General features: G+C 40.9%; 1 protein-coding gene across 1 annotated transcript; it reads left to right on the forward strand.

Annotated features, from left to right (window-relative positions):
• The first annotated feature begins 1,960 nt into the window (after window positions 1-1,960).
• Window positions 1,961-26,901, forward strand: GPNMB (glycoprotein nmb). Its single transcript, XM_019508579.1, has 12 exons — window positions 1,961-2,241; window positions 6,617-6,769; window positions 7,907-8,050; window positions 11,675-11,848; window positions 12,725-12,883; window positions 14,239-14,547; window positions 16,014-16,058; window positions 18,956-19,078; window positions 19,628-19,730; window positions 20,943-21,148; window positions 22,673-22,760; window positions 26,610-26,901. The coding sequence occupies exons 1-12, from the start codon at window positions 2,151-2,153 to the stop codon at window positions 26,761-26,763; spliced, it is 1,749 nt and encodes a 582-aa protein (XP_019364124.1). The 5' UTR covers window positions 1,961-2,150; the 3' UTR covers window positions 26,764-26,901.

The raw sequence follows: 26,901 nt of genomic DNA on the forward strand, positions 1-26,901 counted from the left end.
GGGCGAGGGGCAACCACAGAGACGCTCTGGCAGCCAGAGTTTCTCTGTGAAGGACCCAGCCTCTGGTTGCCTCAGGGCACGCATGCCCTGCGCCACTTTTTTAAAATCAATTTTTTTAGACCCCTGGATATCCAGGGGTTTAATTTTCTACCCATGCTGCAAGTTTGCAGTGCAGGGAACATTTTTTTTGTTCCCACACGTGCCTGTTGCCCCGCCTCAAAGGCATTTGAGGCAGGGCAAGAGGCACATGTGCGCTTGTGTGGACACACCCAAAAAGTCGAACCAAGAGCCTTTCAAAAAGTCCAGCAAAGTCACCTCGAAGAAGTCCTTCCAAATCAACATAATTGCTATTTACAATATACATACAATAATGTAGTTATATTACTCATCTATAATTGATCGAGCACAAAATTCTGGGGTATTTTTGGTGAAAATAGGGTATTGGGCCTTGGTTCAGGAACCAATCCCTCATTTATAACACTGTTTCTTATGAGAAGATTGGTTCTGAGTTACAACATTTCGACTTAAAAAGACACAGTTTTCAAGAACCAATTGTGTTGTAAGTCTGAGAACTGCCTGTACCTCAAAGGCACTTTTATACATGCTCCAGGGGTGGGGGGTGGCACTTTAATTAGAGCAGCTTTGAGTTCAAGTACCCCCACCACCATTTTTAAACGTGGGGACGCTGATACACAAGACTCAGGAGGCTGTTGGACTGCAGTAGTTACCATGCTCCAGCAGATTCAATTAATCTAGTCTGCTCTGATGCGCTGAAATTCCAGTGTGTCAGAGCAGCCTCTGCACTCATGTATAGGCACCCTCATATTGGAGGTACTAATTTTAATGTGCATTAGTAAATGCATTCAAGCACGTGTGGATGCACCCAGTGTAACACAGCGTCCCAATATCATAAAGAAGTAGGGCCGGAAAAGACCTCCAGAGGTCATCTAGTTCAAGCCCCTGCCAGAGGCAGGACCATCCCTATCCAAACCATCCTATACAATCCATAACCTAAACTCTACATAAGACTACCATCAACACTGACACAACACAGACCTAACACCGTAATCTGCCACAGGTAAAGAAGGAGAACCACAGCAGCCAACACTCTGCTTCTATGAAATGTTGTCAATATACACTCAAGAGATCCTGAGGAGAGGGCCATGCCCCCTGCTGCAGAGAAAGGCAAAAACCCCTGCAATCCATACCAGTCTGATCATGGGATAAAATTCTTTCCTGACTCCAAATATGGCAAGTGGTCTGACCCTGAGAGGAGGGGCAAGACTCTTTAGCCAGCAACCTGTGGCTTTGGTCCCAGCAGGAGCACTGGCAAACCCAGTCAAAGTCCACATCTGAAGGCAGCTTAAAAACACTCTGACACAAATACCAGAAAGGTGGGAGATGAGGGCAACCAGCGAAGTTTGGAAAAAAAGGAAATACCCACAGTAGAAAAGAGACACGGCTGTGCCAAGATCTTCCCTGATCAGTGGCTATCCAACCTCTTCTTGAACAGAGAAATATGATGATATCATATAACTAAAATACATTTTAACTCCCAAGTATGTAATACTGAACAAAATTTTCAAGAGTGCATCGATGTTGAGATCAGTGCTAAGTATGAACCCAAGCTGAGCTGAAATCAGCCATTCACCCTTTAAGTCAGAAATGGGACCATCACATCCTCCAGATATCATGTGAATCAGCAACAGGTTCATCAAGGTTTCTGCAACAGGTTAAGCTGTTGCAGAAACAACTGCAAGCCAAAATAAAAAAAGAAGTAGCATGTCTTTACTGGCAGAATATGGCTTTAACTTGAAACTAAATAATTACAAAACCTAAAAACAATGCAAAATTGGTACAGACATACCTGAGGGGTAAATGGCATGACTCCAGGAGGCACTCTTAGAAATGCCAGCGTGTGCTTAAAAGAGTGAGTCAGAAGCACATGAGCTGAAAAGTTGAACAGGAGACAAAATCATGCCTCTCTGCTTAATGCCATCACATGATGAGCCCTGCAGCCCTTCATTTAATCAGGGAGGAGGAGGAGAAGGGGAACAGTGAAATATTATTCTTGCTTCTCTGAAGAGGCTGGAGAAGCATTAAAGTTAACCTGTGCTAGAACAGAGTCTGTTCACCTGCATGTGCAACACATGCTCACTAACACCATGAAAGGTTTGTGCTTTCTGGTCTTCCTTGGATTCCTCCTCCTGAATGAAGGGGTTCTGTATACCACTGCCAAACGTGAGTGTTTCACTGCTTTTCGCTCACCTGACCTGAGATGTTTAATTTACTGCAATCAAAGCTATGTGGTTTTTTGTTGCTGCTATTCTTAACTGTAGGCTTTTGCAGATTCAGGTGGACCTTTGAGTATTTTCAGGCTGTAGCTACCTAGCGGCCAGTCTAGTTGAGGGTTACCTGCCTCTGTGGCTGCAAATATGATTTGAGGTGGAAGAGCTACTCTGCTACCTACTTCCCCCACCCAGTCTTCTTTAGGAGCAATTCACCAAGGCCTGGGGTTGATGGGGACTGATCTGTTGTTGACCTTCTCACACAGAAAGAGTTTAGGAGAGGGAACCGAGACTCAGTTGACCTCTTCTTGTTTCCATGAGCAACATATTGAAAGAGCTGTCACGTTTTCATTTCTCCAGCAGAAATAGCACAGCAGCTCAGGGACAGGAGTCCAACTGAATGGGGAGCAATGTGCAAAGATAGACACTTCTCCTCTTCCAAAATCACAAAAGTTTATCGCTATTCATAGTAATCACTCTCATGGATTGTATTATTAAACTACCGCTTTGCATGATGCTTCATGGTCACTTGCTTGTGAAGACTTTTAACAGTAGATGAGGAAAATATTTCTCTAAGTGTTCCCTGAGCTGTAGTTACTTCAGTTTCTCTCCGCGTATTAGAGGAGCTAGTGCTGAAAGTAATTGTTGGCCTGAAAATGCCTTTGTTGTATAATCCTAAGCTTGTGAAACCTCTTATATTTGATTGAAATAAACAAAGTATGTGCTAGGGGGCAGGGAGGAAAGAATTGCCTTAAGAACTTGTCTAGTTTGTTAGATTTTTTTAATGATCACATTTATTACTAAAGCTGAACAAATAGATAGTACTGGTTTACTGACAATTTAAGTATATTGAAAAACATTCAAGTTTAACGCTCAAAATTTTTGGTGAATTAAAAATGTTGCTAGAAATATTTCATTTTGACAAAATCAGAATTTTTTTAATTTCAAGCTTTATAGGTTTTGTTCATATGCAAAACCCTGAAAAATCAGTATCTAACTTTTAAATTAAAAAACTTAAATCCTTGGAAATCATGACCCCTGTGCTATTTGTGACAAAATGTCTGTCTTGTTCATGATAGAGCAGCGCACCCAATAACCAGGTGACTTATATGATGTTTCTGATCCTATATAAAGTTCAGGAAAACCTCTAGGCTTTTGATGGCAGGCTTTCCTGATTTCACCAAGAAATTTAATATTACACCATCATGCATTATTTGACATGTTTCTACAGGTTATTAATTACATTATTTCATTTGGCCTCATGCTGCACATGACCTTCAGAGTTGAAAGGTTGCCAATGGTTCTTGAAGACCCCATGGAAGAATTTAACTTTCTCAGCAGGAAGAATATGAAAAGACAGTGTTTATAAGCTGCATTCACCTTGATCATTTAAAAAAAGCAGGTGTTCCAAGGGGAGAGGGTATGTGTGTGTGCATAGCTTTTGAAATAGAAATAATTTGACTTTATAATTGCTTATGAATTAAATCCTTTCCCAAAAACACTAGCTGTCTTAATGACCACTTCAACCACTTTTTTACATACCATCAGCCCATAAGTGAAAGGGCAACATTATTCCTGGGGTAATGAGACAAAAATTACACATAAAAGGTACAGACAGAAGTGCAGCTCCCTGGTCTAACTCATGGCACTTCACAGAAAGTGCCATGAGTTAAAGTGATCCTCGTGACCCACTAGACATTAGCTGGAGAGGCGGGGGAAGGAGGTTCATTCTGGGGTTTCTCCTGCCTGCGCTGGCGGGTGTGGACTGGAGCCCTCTACCTCAGCGGGCTTCAATCTACCCACCCCAGCCTCCAGCACCAGCCGGGCATCACCCAGAATGAGTTCCATCCACTCCTTTCCCCATACCCTGGCTCCCGTTCTGAATACAGCATTTGAAGAAATAGCAGTATATGGTCCAAGACTTTAGCCCCTTGGTAGCTCATGCAGTCCTTCTCAGAACTACTTGAAAAGTATGTCAGCCCAGCCCTGCTCCTGGCATGTGCAAGCACAAGTTAGCAAAGGTGCTCTGCTTAGGAGCGCCTTCATCTAAACCTTCATGTAATGAATGTTCAGAGTGTCATGAGATAGGGACCTTTTTAAAGCACTTTGCAGCTGTGTACTCATGTTGGGTCATGGGTGTACAGTACTTTCAGGCAAGGAACAGAAATTACACACAAACCAGTAGAAGTGATCACAGACTGGTTGAACTCTGTAAAATGCCAGAAGTTCAGTGTACATAAATTGCTTTTAAAATGGTTGAAACCAGTTTAAGGTAAAACTTGATGGATGTAGTATCAGACTTAACTGTTTTAGGTTAAATTAATTTATTGAACTTCTTCTGTCCCAGATCCCCTCCAGATTCAAGTTAACTCACAGTCCCCTAACATCCCATGATGGTTTGCATCTCCCCCACAAATGCCTCTTCACATGGCGGGTGCCTGTAAAACTTTCTTTAATTCATCTTTATTAGAAAACTAGCCAATTTGCCATCAGGAATGACAGGGGGTGGGGCAGAAGAGTATGGGGACAGAGCCCCATGCCTTCCCCATGCCACCATCCAGGCCTGCTTGCTCTTTAACTCCTGCTGCTTGGGTCTGGGCCCACTCTCCCCCCTCCCTGCTGCAGTGGCAGAAGGGAGGCATGGGCCTGGGCCCAAGGGTGGGGAGAAGCTGGCCTGCCATGGCAGGGGAAGCAGTGGGCCCGGGCCAACCCGGCTATTGGGGGGAACAGGAGGAGCAGGCTCAGAGCTGATGGGGGGGGGAGGAGTGGGGCTGGGCCCAAGCGGGGGAGGAGGCCTGAGCCCAAGCTGGAGAAGAAGCTGGCCCACTGCAGTGGTGGGAGGGAGCAGTAGGCCCTGCCCAACACAGCAGTGGCTGGGGGAGGGGACAAGCAAGCCTCCTCCCCCCTTGAGGCTGGGCCTACTCCTCCCCCACCCTTTCCTACCCCCCATCAGCTCCAAGCCCACTCCTCCCATTCCTCCGCTGCCTCTGGGTCGGCCCGGGCCCACTGCTCCCCACACCGTGGCAAGCCGGCTTCTCCCATGGCTCAGGCTCAGTCTTTCTCCCCCACCATGTGGGACCCAGGACCACTCCTCCCCTCCCCCCACCACCACTATTCTCCTGACCCGCAGCGTGCCCACTATTACCTTGACCCGCATTGGGCCCGCTCCTCCTCCCACCACCACCGGGTCATCCCACAGTGGGCCCTGCAGGTGGCAACGATGCAAGTGGGGAGGGGCGGGCCAAGGCCAGAGCTGAGGCTTCGCCCCCCCGTGCTGACACCGCTGTCACCTGCAAGGAGTGGGGGGGGGGCGAGGCCAGCTCCAGTGGCCTCACCCCCCCTCCACTCCATCATTGACACCTGCAGAAAGCAGGGCAAGGGGGGCAAGATCTTGCTCCTCCTGTTCTGTCCACTCTGTTGCCCACGCCTCCAGGGAGCAGGGCGGGGGTTAGGGTTAGGGTTAAAGTTAGGCCTCGCCCTCCCCTCTCCGTCCCCTGTGTCACTGCCATCATGGCAGTGCTCCATTTTGCCACCAGCTCCTGTTTGAATGCTTGTTCACATTTGGATTGGCTTTTTGTCAGCCAGTCAGAGCATGAATAAAGCATTATGGACAGACAGATAGACAGACATAGGCTTTTATAATATTAGAATACAAAACAGCAACTAAAAAAAAATGTCAATTTTAAAACTGTGGGATGCAAGCATCTCCCTGCCACCCCCTTCAAGCTTTAGTGGAGAGGAAATAGGGAGTGTGTTTTAGCCCTTTCTAAAAATAGCAGAGAGAAGTGTATGTATCACATTTATGTTCATAATAAGAAATACTGGACTTTTTCTGCTGAATGTCCTTTGTACCTGATGTGTTTCCCCATTAGTAAGTTCTGATTCCACAATAAACTGCTTATATAGAGTCATTTTGATATTAAGAGGGTTAGGGTTCAGCTGCTTGAATTCTTTGAACAATCAGGAGTTCACAGTATCATTCCACATTTTTCAAATCAGCTTTTGCGATGTAACTTTTGGTTTACAATCCACTGAGAAGATTTTTCAAGTAGTTCTGAGAAGTAATGCATGAGCTACCAAAGGGCTAAAGTTTTGCCCATATGCTACTATTTCTTCAAGTGCCTTTTGATATTCATATAATTTGCACATACCCTAAATAAAGGAAAGTCTCAGAAGAGTTTATTATTGATAGACTGGAAGACACAAGCTTTATTTACAATGATAAAGTTCTCTACATTCATGTCAGTGAAGGTTTTGGCATTCAGTGCATGAATATTTTAAAATGAAGGCAAAGAAAACATTCATATTTTGTTCACTTTTCTGTCCAGAGTTTCGAGATGTGCTGAGCCATGGAAAAACTTCTTCACATGTCAGGTACCATAAGAAGCTGCATGGCTGGTCTCCTGATCAAAACAACTGGAATGAAAAACTTTATCCATCTTGGGAAGAAGGAGATCCCAGATGGAATGACTGCTGGAGAGGTAGATCTAGATGTGGAAAACTAATGTTCTGGGAAATGTACCCTAAAAAAACCCAAATAGAACATAATGCTATGGACAGTGCCTTTCAGAATGTATATATCCCAAAACAGTAAATAGTTGGGACCAGATTGCCATGCATTGTCTGAAGCAGCGTTACAGTATGTGCTTAACTATTGCTTTACCCGGTGATTCTCAGTCAAGGTACCATGGCACCCTGGAGTTCCTTAAGACCCTGTGAACGGTGTTGTGGGGTGCCATCCACTGTTAGTTTGCAAACATGATTCAAAAAGAAATTAAAAGATTTCAAACAGGGTTCCATAACATTAAACACATTCTAACCTTTCGTGGACATTCTGAGTTCTTGGCAACAGAATAATTGTTCTGATGTGTTTCCATAGTCAAAAAATGAGTGAAAACTGAGAGCTGCCCTATTCTGAGGGATACCTTGAGTCTAAAAAGATTGAGAATCACTGGCTTAGCCTCAGAGTTCATATTTTACTATTGTTGTTCTGTTTTTATAAGTAATTTTGTCTTATACTGTATGTTGCCCTGAGCCCTTTCTGGGAATAGTGGCATATACATCAAATAATTTTAAAAGAGTAATATCAAGACCACTGCTTCTATTAGTGTAGAAGGAACTTAAATTAAGTCAATGGGTCTCTCTGAAACTGTTTAAACAAAAGGTCTCCCCTCTTTTTGATAAATCTTGTTAGATTTTAAGGGCATCGCAGTTGGTTAAATGACATGGGAAAGATTATTGTCAGAAGGATTACTTCAATTAAATATATCATATTATAAGAAGTCATAGAGATTCACCTTGCCCTTAGCAAGTATAGAGAGGTACTTGGAGCCAACAGAGCTACAATGGTGGAACTACTTCTGGATATCTCTCAGCTCTGATTTTTGCATCATTTTGATGTGATCAATTTTTAACATTGTTTATTCAAATTATGCACAGATCAAAGTAATAAGCCAGATCAAAGAGGTATTTAAGTGCCTAAACTATCATTGAAATATATTTTATTTCAGTTTGTTAAATTGATTTTTAATAGGAGTTCAGGCATCTAAATACTTCTTAGGATATGGCTTCTTAGACGGAACCGCTGTATCAATGACATCTAATTTTAATTTCTTCAGGAGGAAGAGTGGTAGCCAGACTGACCACTGACAGCCCAGCTCTAGTGGGCTCAAATGTGTCCTTTGCTGTGATCCTAGAGTTTCCCAGGTGCCAAAAAGAAGATAATGATAGCAACATAATATATGACAGGAACTGCAAGAATGGTAAGTAACAACAGTACTCATGTACTGAGAACACACCTGCATATGATATTGCTAATGAATTCTTCAGGCTGTTAGAACATGACTCAGAAAACTTGTTACTGCTCAGCCCAGCCCAGTCACTGAACTGAATATCGGCATGATACATCCATCACGGAGGTCCTTCTAACCCACTTTATCCAACTGAGATGCTTCACTTCAGGATTTCTGAGCTCACTAAACTATTATTTAATCTCTTACCTTCCTAATATTGAAAGGTAAAACAAGCAGAATTTTTAAAAATAAAAAGTATAAGCTGAGTCTGAAGTTGCAGCAAATTGAGAGAATTTTCCATATTAAAAAGGTAAATCTTTCCCTTGATCAAACTAATTTTAATTTAAAGGGATATCAGAAAATAGTCTTATATTACCATAACTTACTTTTTATCACTTTACTGTAACTCATTAAATACTTTCTGTAGTTACAAATGTTGTGCTTTACCAATGAGGAAATACATTGTTTTAATTCTAATGATGATTATAGATTATTTTGAAATAAGTGCCATGGAAACTATCTGACAAAGTAAACAAGCTACATTTTTCAATTAGCTATAACTCCCATTATGCCAAGATCTGCCTCCAGAATGAGGCTGCAACCCCACAGACTTCAATGAGACAGGAGGCTTTGGTCAACAGTATTAGAGTATCTTTCATTTGAGCCAACAAAATTATTGAAAATGATTAATTTCTTATCTCAATGAGAACAGACCAAGCAGGAAAAAGCTGGACTTGTAATTTGAAAAAAACAGAGGAATTGGGATGTAGTAAATTGTGAAATTGCAAATACTGTTCAGTTACCCAGTCATATTTTTTTTTTTTTTAAAGACCAGAAGGCAATAATGTAGTTTAAATGGATAATTTCAGCACTTTGCTAATGTAAGTGCTCTGGACCTGATAATTTTCTAGTGCTAACAGGTATTACATGCTAACCACACCGCAACCAGAATTAGTCTCTGCCTTTAGCCTTTCATGATACACCATAAACAAGTGGTTCACACATCTTTACATATCTCACCCATGTTATTTGCTTATGTACAGTATTCAAGACAATTTCAATAATATCTGATAGATGCACAGGATGAGTTTGTATAAACTGAAGTATAAGAATACAGGAAAATTAAGTGTCATACCAGATCAGACCAATGCACCATCTAGCCCAGTATTCTCTGATAGTGGCAGTAATTGAGGCTTTAGTGGGACAGTGTAGAAATAGGGTTATCTAAAGTAATTTATATTCCCTGTCATACCCTCCCTGGCACCCATTATAACTAATTTAGAGATGTTAGAGGATACACTCCTGACTGTTCTGTTTAATAGCTTTTAATAAATCTATCATTCATAAATTTGTCTGCTATCTTTTGAAACTGGCTATACTATCTGCTTCTGTAACATCCTGTGGCAATGAATTTGACAAGTTAACCACACACTGCATGCAAAAGTATTTTCTCTGTTAGCTTTAAACCTGTCTCCTGCTAATTTCAGTAGGCTGCCCTTTAGTTCTAGTATCCTGGGACTTGGTAAATAACAGTTCCCTAGTCATTTTTTCCCTCGTGATTTTATAGACCACTATCAAATCCCCTCAGCCTTCTCCTTTCCAAACTAGAGTCCTGGCCTTTTTTAGTTTCTTCTGATACAGAAGCAGCTCCACATCTATCTCCTCCACATGTCAGGCACCCTGTGCCTGTCCCAGCTTCCTAACACCATTCCCTGTGATCCCACCCAACAGCTCTGGGAGCACAGGAATAACAGTGGAATAAGCTGAGCTGAAAAGCATAGCCCCCCACCTCCCTGGCAGCCCCTGTGCCAACCACCCCAAACTGAGCAGTGTACCCTGCCACATGTAAGCAGGTAGACACAGGACCAGGCTGTTTCAGCATAGGTCATTCCCCTCCTGATCTCATGCTCCCAAACCTGGTCAGAGGAGCCCTGGAGAATGTTGGTGCTGGTCACTGACATTCAAATCCCTAGAGGAGCAGTGGGCGTGGCAGGCACTATGCTCACCCACTTGGGTAAAGGCAGGGAGAGGGCAGACAATGGAAAGCAAGGGCAAGGCAGGGTCCTGCCACCCTCACTAGGCACCAGCCTCTGTTCCAGCAGCTGCTGTCATGCCCTTTTTTACCTTCTGCAGGGACAGCTGCCTTCTTCAGGGGTATAATGGCCCACCCCCAAGCTCCCCAATCTGTCCTGCTTTGCAGCCCCTGCCAGCCCTACTCAGTGTGCACCATTCCCTGCCATGCTTTCAGAGGTGCCCTGACTGCCTTACCACCCTATTAGATCCTTCTAATGGTGCCATGGAGCACAAGAAGTTAAGGTGTGTGGGCGCATCTACAAGAGACATTTACTGCACAGTAGACTAATTAGCTGTGCAGTAAATGTCTCAGCATCTACATGTGTACCCCCATTAGGCTGCAATCAACTAATTTACTCCACAGCAGGATAGTACTTGCAAATAGTAAATACAAGTACTATCCTTCTGCAGAGTAAAACACTCTGCAGCAACACATGTGTACATGCTGTGGTGGCTGGTTGGGGCACAAGGGTGCTTCAGTATGGGGGCTGCTTGCTGGGTAGAGCCACACTGAAGCATCCTTTTGCCCCAGCCAGCATCTCCACAGCATGTTAGGCCAGGAAGAACAGCACTGAGTTGACAGACTGAGCTCCCTGGGCCTCCCGGCCAGCCGGGGCTGCTCTAAACCAGCTCAACATGCTACACTCCTGGGCACACATTCAAATGGCAATAAACTCTGGAGTTTATTGTTCTGGAGTTTATTGCCTCCAAGTGCACAGTCAAATGGTGCACCCTGGAGCAATAAATTCCGGAGCAATAAACTCTGGAGCAGAGTTTATTGCTTTGTATTAATTGCACATGTAGATGCACCCTGTAAGGAAAAAAAATAGTCATTAAGTGGGATGCCAGTAAATTCTGAAAAGTTATAGAGGGGTGCCTTGAGTTGAAAAAGGTTGAGAATCCCTTATCTACAGTGACTCCAAAGTCTTTTCCCTGACTCGTAACAGGTAGTTCAGAACCCAGCATTGTGTATGTATAATTAAGGTTATTTTTCCCTATGTGAATTACTTTGCACTTGTTGACATTGAAATTTGTCTGCCACTTTTTTGCCTACTCACTTAGCTTTGGAAGATCTTTTTGCAGCTCCTCTTTGTCAGTTTGGGATTTGACTACTTGGAATAATTTAGTATCCTCTACAAACCTGGAGATTTCACTGCACACTGCATTACCAGGTCATTGATGAAAATGTTGAACTAAACCAGACCCAACACCGTTCCTTGCAGGATCTAACTTTTGACCTCCCTCCATCCACATTTTGTTCCTGGCCGTGCCATTTACTGTGTGACCATGGACAAGCCATGCAGAAATCTGCAGTATTGCCCCACTCTAAGTGAAGACAATTATATTGCCCTCAGAGCCTTCACAGAACTGTTGTAAAGATGAATTAATCAACAGATATGAGTAAATGTAAATCTGTTCATATTTGGGCTATGAATTTAGCAACAGGAAAATAAAGGAAAAAAGTTTAACTGTTTATATAAAAAAAAAATCAATCTGATCTGTAACAATTTCTGCACCTAGATTCTACAGACTTTCTTGACCATTATGTTTACAACTGGACTAAATGGATTGATGACTGTGGTTGGGAAAACTGTACAAGCAACAATACCCATCATGTGTTCCCAGATGGGAGACCTTTCCCTCATCATCCTGGCTGGAGGAGAAGGAACTTTGTCTATTTGTTTCACACACTTGGTTGGTACCATGAAACGTGTCTTGGTCTTGTTTCCTAACTCATTTCTGTAATGCCTTACATTAGAATTCCATAAGAAGAATTGAGTGAAAGAATGGCAAAGGGATTCAGAGCTGCTCTGAGGGAAGAGCAGATGTTCTACTAACTTCTCCAGGTTTTGGAAGTCAGATATTTTCATGATAGATTCTTTAAGACTGTAGATGCACAGAGCTACAACTTCTGGGGGAAAAAATCCTTTCTTAATGGTACTGTATAGCAACATTTATAGGAAATCTTGCCTAAAGGAGTTGTCAAATCTCCTTCACTGGAAGTTTCCAAGAAGAAGCTGTTTAACTATTTGTCTGGGATGGTTTAGGAATAATGCAGCATGCATTTATGGAAAGAGGATTGGACTAGATGGTCTCTGAGGTCTCTTTCAGCTCTGTGATTCCATGATTCTAACCTTTCCATCCTCTGGATGTGCAATGATTCAAGACACTTTGATTCAAGACATCCTTGCTATTGTCTACTCGGTAAATGTGAAGATCCTGACTTAGGTTGGCAACATTATTAGTATTTTTATTATTTATTAACATCATTCAGTGACACTGGAGAAATTAAGACACCTTAATTCATGCTTTTTATCAGGCCAGTATAAGCTGAGGCATTATTCTAATGCCTTTAGAAGCTTGAAATACAGAAAAAAGTAATGGCATTGAGCAGAAGACTGTTATGAAATGCTGTTAAATGTTAGAAAGGTGTATGTTTGACAAATGGAGAATAAGAATAAACTTTCTATGGAATTTTGTATTGTCTAGATCAAAGCAGAAAGTAAACTGAAAAGTTTCTTCTAACTGGTCACACGAAAATGTCTGCTATACATTTGTGTCTCTGTGTAGGCCAGTATTACCAAAAAACTGCAGGCTCTTCAGCAACTGTTTCCATTAACACAACTAATATTGCCCTTGGCAAACATCTGATGGAAGTGCTTGTTTACAGAAGAGGCCATCGGACATATGTTCCAGTTGCAACAGCAAGTGCTCCTTATGTTGTAACAGGTGAGTGTGCTGCCAGAAACCAGGGCCCCCACCCATTCCAGGGCAACAGCTTCCATCCTATTGAGCTAACCTCCCTTGGGCTTGCTCTACTTTTTCAGATCCCACAAATCTTCCCTTCTTAGTGGTCCAATAGACTAGTTTCAAGAAGACAACTAGAGTGTTTTGAGCAATGCTTAGCCCACTGTATTGGGGACACTTTGCTTGGAAGCAGGAGATGCAGGTCCCAACTCTCTCTGGGTGAGAGGGAAGCCTATGACATGTTCCCTGCTCCCTGGGAAAATGCCCTAACTACTAGGCTATTGGGCTAAAAGGTGGGAGAGTCATCTTACTACTGTGTCCAATAGTTGCTAGTCCTGGTGTTTTTGCAACTACAGTTTCAACACTTACCTTGAGTTACACGTGCATCCAGGTGATTTTTGGTCCATCCTGAAGCCTACACAGCCATACTGTAGCCTACTGAGCATGCTCAGAAGGGAAACTCAGGGCAAACATTGCTACCTGAAATCCAAACCAAGTGTAAGTGCCAAAAATTATAATTCTATAGCTGCATAAAGACCATAGAGGCATGTAGAAGTGAAATGGGAATTTAGCTCAAGGTGTGGGTTGGGGTTCCCCCCCCCCGCCCAGTACTCAAAAATATCTCTGGACTTAAAAGTTGATGCAGTTCTGGAAGATGTTTGAGTTCTGTCCAAAAGGTTCTGAGTGCCCTTAGTCTCAGTGGAGTCAGTTGAATATCCTGCAGAATAAACACAATACTTTGTAGAAATGAGTCCTAAATTACAACTTTGCTGCTTAGCAAGCATTAAGATCAAGAAAGAGAGCTAGGCTTCATAAGGTCTGGAATGAAGTTCTCCTAATATATTTGTTAAGAAAATGTGCAAATGGGCCCACAACAATGGCTATTAACAGTGAAAACATAGGAAGAGGGATGGTAATGTATGATGCCAGTAACAAACTATTTATCCAGAATAATATAAAGCAAAAATGCAGACCTTTTAATCTGTGCTACAACAGCTAGTCTGAGCAATCTGGTACTGTAGACTCTTAACTCATGCTATCCTAGACTGGATTAATTCAAAATAAAGATTAAGCTAATTGTTTATTTCCTGTTCCTTGTCTGAAATATTTCTGATAAACAATGGAAACCTTCAAAAGATGCACATGATTCTGGCTGCACATTTCACAGTATTTATTGATATCTCCATTCAGAACAGAAAAAGTGAGTTAAAGAAGTGCAGATTCAAAAATTTAAAAATGGAACCTTAATATGATACAAGATTGTGTGTCGCACTTCAAGCTTTGTAGTCTGAGAGTAGTTGAGCCACTTTTTGACTTGCTTTAATTTTTTCCTGCAGACCAAATTCCATTATTTGTGAACCTTTCCCAGAAGAATGACCGCGATATCTCAGACTTTATCTTCATCAAAGACTCACCTATTATATTTGCTGTCAAAATCCATGATCCTAGCCACTACCTTAATAATTCTGCTATCACCTATACGTGGAATTATGGAGATGGCAGTGGCTTATTTGTATCAAACAACCCTATTATAACTCACACGTATACACTGGAGGGAAACTTTACTCTTAATTTAACTGTTGAAGCTATAAAACCTGTACCTTGTAAGCCAACAACACCTACTCTACCATATCCTGCTTCATCAGGTAAGAGTTTTTCAAACAACAGTGATATTAGAGAACATACTAACAACACTGATATACCAATATTTTTAATTTTACAAATAGAAAACTTAAAAAAATTACTGTGATCCAAGTTGGAGCTACAACGTTTTTGTAAAAAAAGCTGTAAACTTAAGAGTCCAAATCAATAACAGGATAAACACATAGGCTTAAATTACAGATAAAAAGCCTGATTTTTATTTATACTAAGGCAAATTTTGCTAGTTGGAGAGTGTAAAGGAGTCTTCAAGTGGACATTATTATATCTAACTTTACTTTAAAGTTGGAGCAGTATTAAAAGTATTAAGACTTGTCTAAACAGGGAATAACTCCAGAATAGCTCCTTGTGCAGACACTTTTATTCCAGAATAAGTGTTTCTATGGAAATATTTGGGAATACCTATTCTGAGATATTTTCATTTTGGAATAACTTAATAGGATAAATTAGATTTAGGATAAATTAGAATGATTCCAAATCTAATTTATCCTATTCTAATTAAGAATTAAGAATGATTCTAATTCATCCCACTCTAATTTATCCTAGTCTCATATTTTGCTTTAAAATGTAAAAAAAAAAAAGAAAAAAGAAAAAAAAAAGAAACTCAAGTCTTGTCTACATACAGTATTGTTCTCAACGAACTATTCCAGATTAGCTCCACCTACAAACACTCTTATTCCAGAATGAGTGCCTTTTTTCTAAATTAGCTTAATCCATGAATAAATTCTCTTGCTAGCTGTTAAGTTTCATTTGGAAAAAGGTACTTTTCTTGTAGAATAAGAAAGACCACATGTGGAGTTAATCTGGAATTTTTTTTATCTTTAAATTCATGTGTACTTTATTCCAGAAAAACTGTCACTATATTCATTAATGATTTACATTATGATATTTATATATAATATTTATTTTATCATAGAAGTTTACTATTTTAAAAGCTTTTTAACTTCAACTTTGACAGGCATAAAACACCTATAAATAAAACTGGGAGTTGGCCAATAATATTTAAAATTCTGAAATATTAACATGTTTTTTCACCAAATTATTTTGGGGGAAAAGACAAAATATTCATGGGTTTCCCCTCTATTTTTTTCAACCAGATCCACTGTCGGCTTAATGAGAAGCATATTTAAAAAAAAAAAAAGTATTTGAATTCCTAATTTTCCTGGCTCCTTACTGTTTTATTGATTTAAGAATTAAAGTATTAATTTAAGAATTTGAAGCAATTGTTTACATCCACCAAAGGTCTGACATATCACCTTCCCTTGCTTATCCACAAGTGACTAACATAAAGATGTTTTTAGTGTGAAACCAGTAAACGTGTATGAATCATGCTACCTAATTCAGCACTGTACAATGTAATAAACGATTTAGTTTAGCCCTTGTTCCAAATAGAAAGTAATTACAATGCTGTCATATTTTTGGATCTGCTACTTATCAAAATGATCTTTTACAGGGACAAAAACTCCAACTCCAGCTACTACTACAAATGATAGTGCTAGTAAGTTTGTATCTCTTGTGTATATTTATAGAATAATTTCCTAGTACATTATTTTTTCTGATAACTACAGTTTGATTATCATTAATTTCCACTGATATTCACACACACTTTTTATGGCCAGATTCTCACAACATTTGAGGAAGGGACTTGCCCCTTTGGTCACTTTTATAACCCTCCACTCCTGAAGCCTCCTCTCGTCAGAGTAATAGTTCAATGTCTGTCTGTAGCCTGCAGTTCCACACTCCATTTTCAGTGATCACATCCAATCCCCTTTTTCTTAAAAGGAAAAGTTATTTATCACAGGGTGTGTCTACAAGAGATGGTTACTGTGTAGCTGACTAATTAGCTTCACAGTAAAGCCTCAGTGTCTACACATGTGGCCCTATTAGGCCACAGTGAACTAATAAACACCCAGCACAAGTACTATCCTATGGTGACATTATTTAGTGGGCCACAAAGCACATGTGCATGCTGACAGGACTGGATGGGGCACCAGGATGCTTCAGTGTGGGGGCTGCTTGCCAGCTAGCCCTGCACTATAGCACCTTCATGCCCCCACCAGCCCCTCTGCAGCATGCTGAGCCAGGTTGGTGCAGCCCTGGGCTGTCAAGGTGACCCCCTGGGCACCTGCCAGCCGGGGTGCTCCCCCTCAGTTCAATGTGCTGTGATCCCAGGTGCATGTGTAGATGCTACACCTGTAAACAATAAACTCCGGCGTGAACTGCACTGGAGTTTGCGTCGCACTAATAGCATATGTAGGCATGCCCAGAAAGTAGAAAATAAAGGAAAACAACTCTTTATGAAATATAAGCAAAATATATAGATAACAGCATCCAGGATCTCTGTCCATAGTAGCTGACCTCATTGCTTCTCAGGCCTACCTCAAGCTGCCCTTGGTGGCACATGGTCTTAATGTTTTGTTTTGTCACCCAGAGTATCCCAAGATTGGTGACTGCCAGTCGTGCACTATCCAAATATGGTTTTCTACATCAGCGTAGCACTTCAGTGGCAACTCTGTACCATACAAACAATGCCCCTTACCTAGAAAGAATTCTCCAGAGGTTGTTGAAGGCAGCTTTATGTCCACTTTACACAGGACAGCATAAAGGGATGGTAGCAATGACTTTGGCCTACCTGTTTGTCTGAATGTGTACACAAGTAAAAGCAAGTGCCATTCAAAGTTGACTGGCTGTACTAATTCACTATCCTCTAATAGTGAATAGCTACACTAATCATTAGGATAAGCAGAACTGTTGGGCTTCTAACTTAGTTAGAACATGAATGACAACAAGATTAAACCCTTGCATGCTGAAGACTTAAACTGTCCTTATTCTGGCACAGCAGCCAGCACTTTGTTAGTCTGGATGCCCTATGGTTTCCCTAGAAGTTGTAGTAGGTGTCATGTCCCCAAAAGGTATCTGACCACCTGCTTCTAGATAGAATCCTTAACTAATTGTTGTCAGAGCTTCTTGTAGGTTTCCCTGTACAGAGTTTCTAAATCAGGCAAATGGATTTAGAACATACCCTACATAGCCATATTGAACTTACGGCTTGATTCAACACCCACTGAAGTAAGCACAGGTCGTTCGATGATTTGGGTTGAGGCGGGATGAACATAACTTTTTCAGACATATATACAAATATCCAAAATGAGTATCAAAGATACAGGCCATAAATGGGGTATATTGTATAGGTAACATACACTAAAAAGCCTACGTTATATACAGCAAGAGACAGACCAAAGTAAGGTAAGTACTAAACTTTATATACCTTATCAGGGGTGGATCCAGGGAGGTGCAGTGATGCACTTGCACCCCTCTTTGATTCCTGGCCCATCCAAAGTTTAAAACCAACTGCCTGAAAGTGGCAGCAATATTTTTATTCAGGCAGCAGCAAGAGAGTCACTTGACTTTATGGTTCATTATAATCTATCTGATTCCTTGTAAACTCTTGATTCTTCAGAAGTTAAGAGCCCTCTCTCATTTTTAATGATTTTGATGTTCCACTGATTAAGCCAGTCTTTCTTCTGCTTGCTGTCTGGTAGCTGTTCTTTGCGTAGTTTCTATCACAGTCCTGCAGACTGTTTTTGACTCTAGCTAAAAACATTAATTCAGGTCTGGAAAAAGTAACTCAGGTAAACACCAACCCAGGTGTGGAAATGACTTTCAGTGAAACATTGCATACATTGTCAAGATGCTCAAGAAGGCTGGATTTAATTAATCTGAAAGAGGTGTACATTTAATTTTAATGACAACAGAACTAACACAACATTTTTTGCTTATTTTTTGCCTAGTTTGTTGGGGTTTTTTTAGTATAATTCCAGTAATGTTATATTTGTTTTCAGTCTTGAAATGAATAATATAGACATACTCCTAGCCTATTAGTAAAGCTTCTCATTTCTTTTTACCTGGAGAAGAATGCATGTTGCATTATATGTAATGATGCACCACACCATCTGCACCCCGCTTGCCAAAATCCCAGGTTTTGTGTACTGTATCACAATAGACACATACTGGATCTGATTGCAAAGAGTGAAATTATCTGCTGGTGGGTATAATATCTGTGATTAATATTCTCAGACATTAAGAAAATGAAGAAAGAGATTAAAAAGGGCTCCAAATTTCCCACCAAACTGCTTCTTTTGCATGGCTCTGCAGAATACTAGGGAAGGGATTTTTCTTAAAGTTTTGAAGATGATCCTTTGAGGACAGTTGTATCACTGTTCATTTTCTATTATATTTATTTGCAGAGCAAAAACATTTTTTTTAATTATTTTAGCTTCCTTCCCCGTGGCAGGAGAGAACTAAATCTCTTTTGACTCTGCCTTCATAACATGTATTTTGCAAAATACTGTTTAGATGTAACTAATAATAACTTTTTCACACTCAACCCAACAGTAACTACCAATCCATTTGCTAATCTGGCTTCTCCTACCAGTGCTAGTGTAATGGAATACACTCCTGATGGAGGCTGCCATATTTATAGATATGGACACTACAAAGCTGTTATCTCCATTTTAGGTAAGTACATAAATAAGTGAGGAATATGAAAACTGGTCATATAAATCCCATCTTGTTTATCCCATTGGCAGGCTTCTATTGTGTGAACTTCATAAAATGGAACTCTAAAAACTTTTTATATATGGTTGGGCCTAGCTTCTTACAATTTGATGTAGTTAGCTGGTTGTGGTTGGTTGAAGGGGTTGGGTGTTTTGTTTGCATTTTAGTTTAGCTTAGTTTCTTTTGTTTGTTTGTTTTTTACACCATGGTCTATACAGTCACTAAATTCTAAAATAAGGTAGTGATAAATTGGTAAAAAAAATAAAAATAAAAAAAAAAGGTAGAAGGCAACAATTCAATATGGGAAGCAAATTACATGCACTGGAACCCTTTTATAGTTTCTACTCTCTCTCTCAAAGGGAATTTTGGGAAGATAGAGGGTTATAAAGAGACAAGGTCTGAGCTGAATGCTATCTGTTCACCTGCCTTAGCAGCTTTTAAATGTGAAATCTTCAAATTTTTGTAGTCTTTGAGTACCCTGAAAACTTGATGGCCTATTTCCTCCCTTAGAGGGAATCCTTGAGGTAAATATTATTCAAATGACCAGTGTCTTGATGTCAGTGGCCCAAGCGACAAACACCCTGGTTGACTTCGTTGTTACCTGCCAAGGGAGGTAAGTATATAAATGGAAACCTCCTCTCTTGAAAAGTAACCATATACTAGATGCTACATGGATACATGTGCAGCTGCATGAACAACAGTTGGTAACTGCTGTGTGCTTCTATCTGCTGATAGAAACCAAAGAGAATGCAAGCCTAATTTGTAAAGAGTGTCAAGAGAAGCTGTTACCAGGTTCTTGGGATTCAGACTAAGATAACAGGCCTAAGTAAAATAACAGAGCTTATTGGTGAGCAGAGCAATTCTCTGTTTGTAAGGTGAAGATAGCAGAAGTGTAATTTGAAATGTTGGCACCCTAGGTGGCATGGGGTTGGAAGAAGAGGGAAAGTAAACACTGACCTCAGCGTGCAGGGGATGCTGCCGTGTTGGCACTAGTACAGGCTGCTGCTGCCTCACCGCAAGTTCCCCAAACAGACAGAGCCAGAATGGTAATCCCTATGAATTAGCGCCCAGGACTCATCTCCCACCCCAAGTTACGCTACTAAAAGATGATTTTAGCCCTCACAGTACGTCAAAAAGTGGCCTGCTGAAAACAGCAGGAAGCCCTCTTTCTAACTATTATTTTGACATTTGGATAAGCACTTGTTGAAATCATTCCTCGATTGGAAAGAGTATTGTATTAATATTCCTAGCTCCTGGAAAGTGTGTGGACCTGAAGTTTCTGCAAGCTGCCAGGGAGTTTCAGCAGCATAACTGCAAAGTCATTTGTTTTAGAAATAATTCTCAAGCTGATAGGACATTCCTGCTCCATGTGCTAGTGCAGCTAAGAATCTCCATTTTCCAGTTGGTGAACTGCATTAAATTTAATGAATTTTATCAGCTGTTTAGGTAAGATAATTCTGGATTTTGACAAATGTGTGTAACAACTGGTAATTTTATACTGTACAAATATAGATAATGCCAAACATAGTTGTGGGGTGATGTACACTTGCAGGAGCCAAGTGGAAAGAACACAAACTCCTTTAGTCAGAAAATGGGGAATGATATGCCAAGCAGCTAATTTAATGGAAGATTAAGGCTAACAAGACTGAGCTTGTACTTTGTTACAGAAGTCTTTATGTCCATGGAACTTCACGGACTCCAGTGAAATGGAACCATGATAAAACTGTCATGTGAGAGTAGGGAGTCAAAACTAGAAAGTCTATGAATTGAACTAATAGGAATCTACTGACAAAATGCATTCTCTTGCTATTTCCTCACTTCCTAGTCTTCCTACAAGTGCTTGCACAACAGTTTCTGACCCCACTTGCCAGGTGTCTCAGAATGTGGTGTGTGAGTCTGTTGAAATTACTGATGAATGCTTACTGACTATAAGAAGAGCCTTCAATGAGCCTGGAACCTACTGTGTAAACATTACATTGGGTGATGACACAAGCCAAGCCCTCGCAAGCACACTGATATCTGTAAATGGAGGTGAGTCCAAATGCAAAGGATATGTAAGCCATCTTCCCCTATCTGTTTTGTACCTTGAAGTACCCACATTTTGTTTCTTGCTCCTCAAGCAGAGCCTTTCTAGGAATCAGTGGGCAGATGGTTTGTCTCTCCTGTGCATAGCTCTATTTTTGGGCAGCTGAGACACAAGTCAGGTGCACACAAACCATAGTTAGGAACTTAGGAAAAATCATTTGTGGGATAGCAGACTTCCTGTGCTCTGAGCCTGCAGGGAACAGGTAAATGCAAAATGCACCCCAGGAAGAAGCAGGCTATAAGGTGGGCAGGGTTGATATAATTCCTGGAAATTCAGCAGAGTTCCATGGTTGGGCTAAATTGGTGCCAGTGGTTTTCCCTGTTGATGTCTGATGGGTATGGGCTTGAGGACAACCTTAAGGTTGACTCTAACTAGCAATGTAGACAGCCTAAGAGCTAAATCCTCTTTTACTTTCATATATCTATATGTCACTAATGTAGCTGTTTAGCAGGAGGTTTTTTTGGCACTTATGACAGTTGGGAGTTCATTTCTACTTGTGGTAGAATACAGTCACCTTGCATATACATTTCCTGGGGTTGGTAAGAAATGAGAGGGGGAGGAGGACCCTCCCACCTACCTTTTAGCGCAATAGCTTTGTGGTTAGGGCCCTCTCCCAGGGTGCTTGAACTTTGTACGGCATAATTAGTATGTGTAACTGATTTAAATTAATTGTGCAATTAGCCAGTTAATTGCATAATACTGATAAAGCATAGAGGGATCCTAAGTGCCAAAGATTCTGATTATATGGCTTATGGTACTTCCTAAGTACCACTTATGTATGTGAAGGTGAAATAGGATTTTAACATACACTGGTTTGTCCAGTTCTACCTAAGAGACCTGTGGTAGAACCAGGAACTGAACCCAGGTCTTCCAACTGTTAGGCTTGTACCCTGGCCAATGAACCATTCTTTGTTCTTTTCCTTATTCAGTGTCTTCACCTCCCTATTCACTTTAATATCTCTAGGCCAGTTAACCATCTGAGGGCACTTTGCCAGTTTTTTAAAGGTATATAAGTTTTTCAAGATGCAGATAGACATTTAGGAATGTCTGAAAATCACATTCAGAAAGTCAGCTGCACTCTCAAATTCTCTCTGTGAATCTGGTTTTAAGTCCCTTTGAAGCAAATTAAATTTTGAGGGCTATCAACTAGCCCTTCAGTATATTTTCATTCTGTAAAGTAATTGTAAGTTAAGAGACAGCAAGCAGTATGTCTCATGTGTCTAACATACAAAGTCAGATTCAGAGCTCCATTAGCATCAGGAAAGGGTTTGATTCTACAATCTGTAAATGTTTTCATGTTCTTTTTTTTTTTTTAAAGTGCTGAACCCTATTCCTTGGCATGAAAGAAGTATTAAATATGCTACACCTTTTAAATCTGCCTGTCAGAAAGAACAATGATGCCAGACAATTGTATCTCACAGCAAAGATAACAAAGCTAATATTTTAAACATTTTGTGTTGAAATTCCAGGATCATCTTCCAGGACAGCACAAGGTGTCTTGATCTCCTTTGGTTTCTTGGTGGTGTTTGTGGTCATTGTGACTTTCCTTCTTTACAAGTAAGTTGTTGGGTCTAATAGGTATAAGCTGATCAGAACACTGAAAAAAATTGTATAGATATTCTGTTATGTAAAAATCAGAATTTATTTCAGCTATGTTTATATCAATATTTGCTTGCTTTCCACAAATATTCCACCAAATTTACTGGCTACAATTCTCCCAAAGTCACCAAATTTTAAAGAATTTATTGGGAAATATTAAATACACAAGCACAGTCCTGGGCTTAGGACAAAAGAATTCCATGCACCACTACAGCCTGGGGACTGATTGGCTAAGGACCAACTCTGCAGAAAAGGACCTGGGGGTTACAATGGACAATCAGATGTATGAGTCAGTTGTGTGCCCTTGTTGCCAAGAAGGCTAACAGTTTAGTAGGCTGCATTAGTAGGAGCATTGCCAGCAGATCAAGGGAAGTAATTATTCCACTCTATTTTGCACTGGTGAGGCCACATCTGCAGTACTGTGTCCAGTTTTGGGCCCCTACTCTAGACAGGTTGTGGACAAATTAGAGAGTCCAGTGGAGAGCAACAAAAATGGCTCGGGGGTTGGGGCACATGACTTATGAGGGGAGGTAGAGGGAACTGGGTTTATTTAGTCTGCAGAAGAGAAAACTGAGAGGGGATTTGTAGCAGCCTTTAAAGGGTGGTCCCAAAGAGGATGGAGCTAGACTGTTCTCAGTGGTGACATATGACAGAGCAAGAAGCAATGTCTCAAGTTGCAGCAAGGGAGGTTTAAGTTGGATATTAGGAAAAAAATTCCCACTAGGAAGGTAGTAAAACACTGGAAAAGGTTACCCAGGGAAGTGGTGGAATCTCCATCCTTGGAGGTTTCTAAGGGCTGGCTTGACGAAGCCCTGGCTGGAATGATTTAGTTGGGGATGGTCCTGTTTTGAGCAGGGGGTTGGACTAGAAGGGACCTCCTGATGTCCCTTCCAACCCTAATTTTCTATGATTCTATGAAATAGTCAGCTGATTCAAAGAACTGTACTCTTCAGGCACATTTACACATTGCTGTATGGTGACATTACTACAGCACCCTGCTTTAGTACTTCCATTTGTAAGTACCAAAGCATGGCACAATATGGGTGGCTACTGCACTGTGTGCACAGTGTACAGTTAGACTTCGCCACTATGTCACTGTAGCGGTGCACTATACTGGTGCATCCTGCTACAACGACATAGGTGGTGATCGCATGTACACCCACACGATTACGTCACCGTAGCACACCATGTGGTGATGTAGTGCATCGCTACATCACTGTAGGGCAACATGTAGACATGCCCTTCCAATCAGTAAACAGAAACCATACCAAGCCAATCAAAACTAATCAACAAGGCTTAAAGTGCACATTTGAAATATTTGCAACTGTGTGTTATTAATATTCTCCAGACCAAGAAATAGTCATCAAAATTATTCAATTAATGTTCAATTAATTGAATAACTCTGAATGATAGACACATTGAGAAAACAGTAATGGGTTTACAGGAATTTCACAAACAAAAACATTTATTATTGCAGCATTGGGTTTTATCAGGTCAGGAACTTGTTGTGCTAGATAGTGTACAAATGTATACAGAATGACTATCCCCACATGAGATCTTACAATAGAAAAAGAGGCTAAATTTATCATATAAATTATTTGTGTAGTGGTAGCTAAGAGTATTCCCACTTCTTCTAATTATTGAGTTAATTTGTCCTTCAGACTTGCATTCTATCAGCATTCATATTCATTGGCCATGTCACTTAGGACATTATACACTGTTCCTGTTCCCTTTGAGCGAAAAAACCTCCTATCTGTAATTATGACTCAGTTTAAAAATTGTTACAAGCTGGCTTCTTGTACAGTTCTCCTGAGACTGTTTGGACAGGGTGTTTTTTAGTTTAGGGACCGCATTAAGATCAGAGCCCTTTACAGCCTGGCTAGAATATCAGAGTAGCTGGGGATGCATGTTAGAATCCTTTCAGAACTAAATATGCTTTAAAAAAATCATAGCTAGCATCATTCTGCTTCCAGAGCCTCAGAAATGCAATGTGATAATGTGGGAAGAGAGACGTACAACAACGTCTTCTCCTTTCCAGTAATATGCAGACCTGTGTGTATGTACATACAAGCCTGTGCAAAACTGGTGAAAATCCTCAGTGGAAATGTGTCTCAATAATGTCTATAAACCTGGCAGCTCTAACACAATCATTCAGAATTAGGTTTTGTCTTTACTTAAAATAGTTGGCTGATTTAACTCTAATTGTGTAGCTGTACCAGCAGATCCCATAGTGGAAATACAGCGATATCAAGAAAAGAGTTTTTTTGCTGGTGTAGCTTAAGCCATCTTCAAGAGAAATAAACTATATTGACAAAATGCCTTTCTTGCTAAAACAATTGTATCTTCACTAGGGCTTTTTCTTTTGATGTAGGCATGCCAGTTTGAGGTGAGGTTTTCCCACATCACTAACCAACACGGTTATGCTGGTAAAACTTCCTAGTTTGGCCCAGTCTTAGTTTCAAGTGGCATCTGTGGTAATTTACATTTGTGGGGAAGAGTGAAAGAAGACATTGCACAAATAATGGGTTGTCTGGTAAGGCATGTCTACACACTATCTGACTGTGCTGCAATAGATTTCATAGATGTTAGGGCTGGAAGGGACCTTGAAGATCATCAAGTCCAACCCCCTGCCCCAAAGGTAGGAAGTCAGCTAGAATCAAAGGATCCCAGCAAGATAAGCATCCAAGCGTTTCTTGAATGAGTCCGGAGTAGGTGCTTGCACCACTTCTGGAGGGAATCTATTCCAGGTCTTGGGGGCTCGGACAGTAACGAAATTTTTCCTTATGTCCAGCCTAAAATGGTCTTGGAGGAGTTTATGACCATTGGTCCTTGTTTTTTTCCTTGGGGCACTCTGGTGAACAGACGTTCTCCCAGATCCTGATGCACACCCCTTGTGTACTTATAGGCAGCCACCAGGTCCCCCCTGAGCGTGCACTTTTCCAGGCTGAAGACTCCCCTGGCTCTCAGCCTCTCTTCATAAGGCCTATTCTCTTGCCCTCTGATCATGCCTGTGGCTCTCCTCTGGACTCTCTCAAGCTTCTTGACATCCTTCTTGAATTGTGGAGCCCAGAATTAGATGCAGTACTGCAGCTGCGGCCTCACCAAGGCCGAGTACAGCAGGAAGATGACATCCTGGGATTTACTCGAGAAGCATCTATGGATGCAAGCCAGAGTTTTGTTTGCTTTACCAGCTGCGATATTACATTGGTGGCTCATATTCATCTTGTGGTCAATCATGACCCCCAAGTCTCTTTCAGCAGTGGTGCCAGCAAGCGTAGCACTGCCGAGCCTCTAAGTATGCTGCAGGCTTTTTTCCCTGAGGTGGAGTACCTTACATTTATTGGTATTGAACATTATCAGGTTTGTATCTGCCCACTTACTAAGTTTGTCCGAGTCAGCCTGGATCAATAGCCTGTCCTCAGGTGTGGACGCTATGCCCCAAAGTTTAGTATCATCAGTGAACATAGCCAATGGAAACAGGAACCCACCCACCCCTTTGCTCCCACTTCACACATGCTGATTGCCAAAAAATGCCATATTGCTACTTTGTAGAACACACCCTAGCACAGCTCTGATGTATTCAGTCTTGGCGTGCTCATTACAGTGACACTAAACTCTAATGGCATTTTTTCCATCATGAAACACCACAGAGTGGGAGCAAATGGCACAGTTTGTTTTGATGGCAGTGCTCCCTATTGTGGTCTAATACAGTGTAGAGATATATCTTTATATTCATTAGTTGAATCTTAAAATGTGCAAACATTAAAATACCCTTTTAGTAACTAACTTGAACAATGTTTCTTTCAGGAGATACAAAAAGTATAAACCTATTGAAAGAAGTGCAGGACAAGCAGTGAACCATGAAGTACTGAGGGTTTACTTCAGCAATTTCAAAGCAATTCTTTTTGGTGGAAGCAATGAGAGGGATCCTCTGCTGAAAAGCAAACCAAGAATTGTTTAAATCTTTAGTCTAACTTCTAATTGTACACTGTGTATGGATGGGGCTTACATCTGAACTGTGCTTCAATGAATATCTCTGTTATATAAGCACAGGGGTCTGGCAAACTGCAAACGCATGTAGATTGATCAATAATATTTT

The sequence above is a fragment of the Gavialis gangeticus genome, unplaced genomic scaffold (assembly GCF_001723915.1).
Source record: "Gavialis gangeticus isolate Ggan-Ray unplaced genomic scaffold, GavGan_comp1, whole genome shotgun sequence".
Taxonomy (NCBI): Eukaryota; Metazoa; Chordata; order Crocodylia; family Gavialidae; genus Gavialis; species Gavialis gangeticus.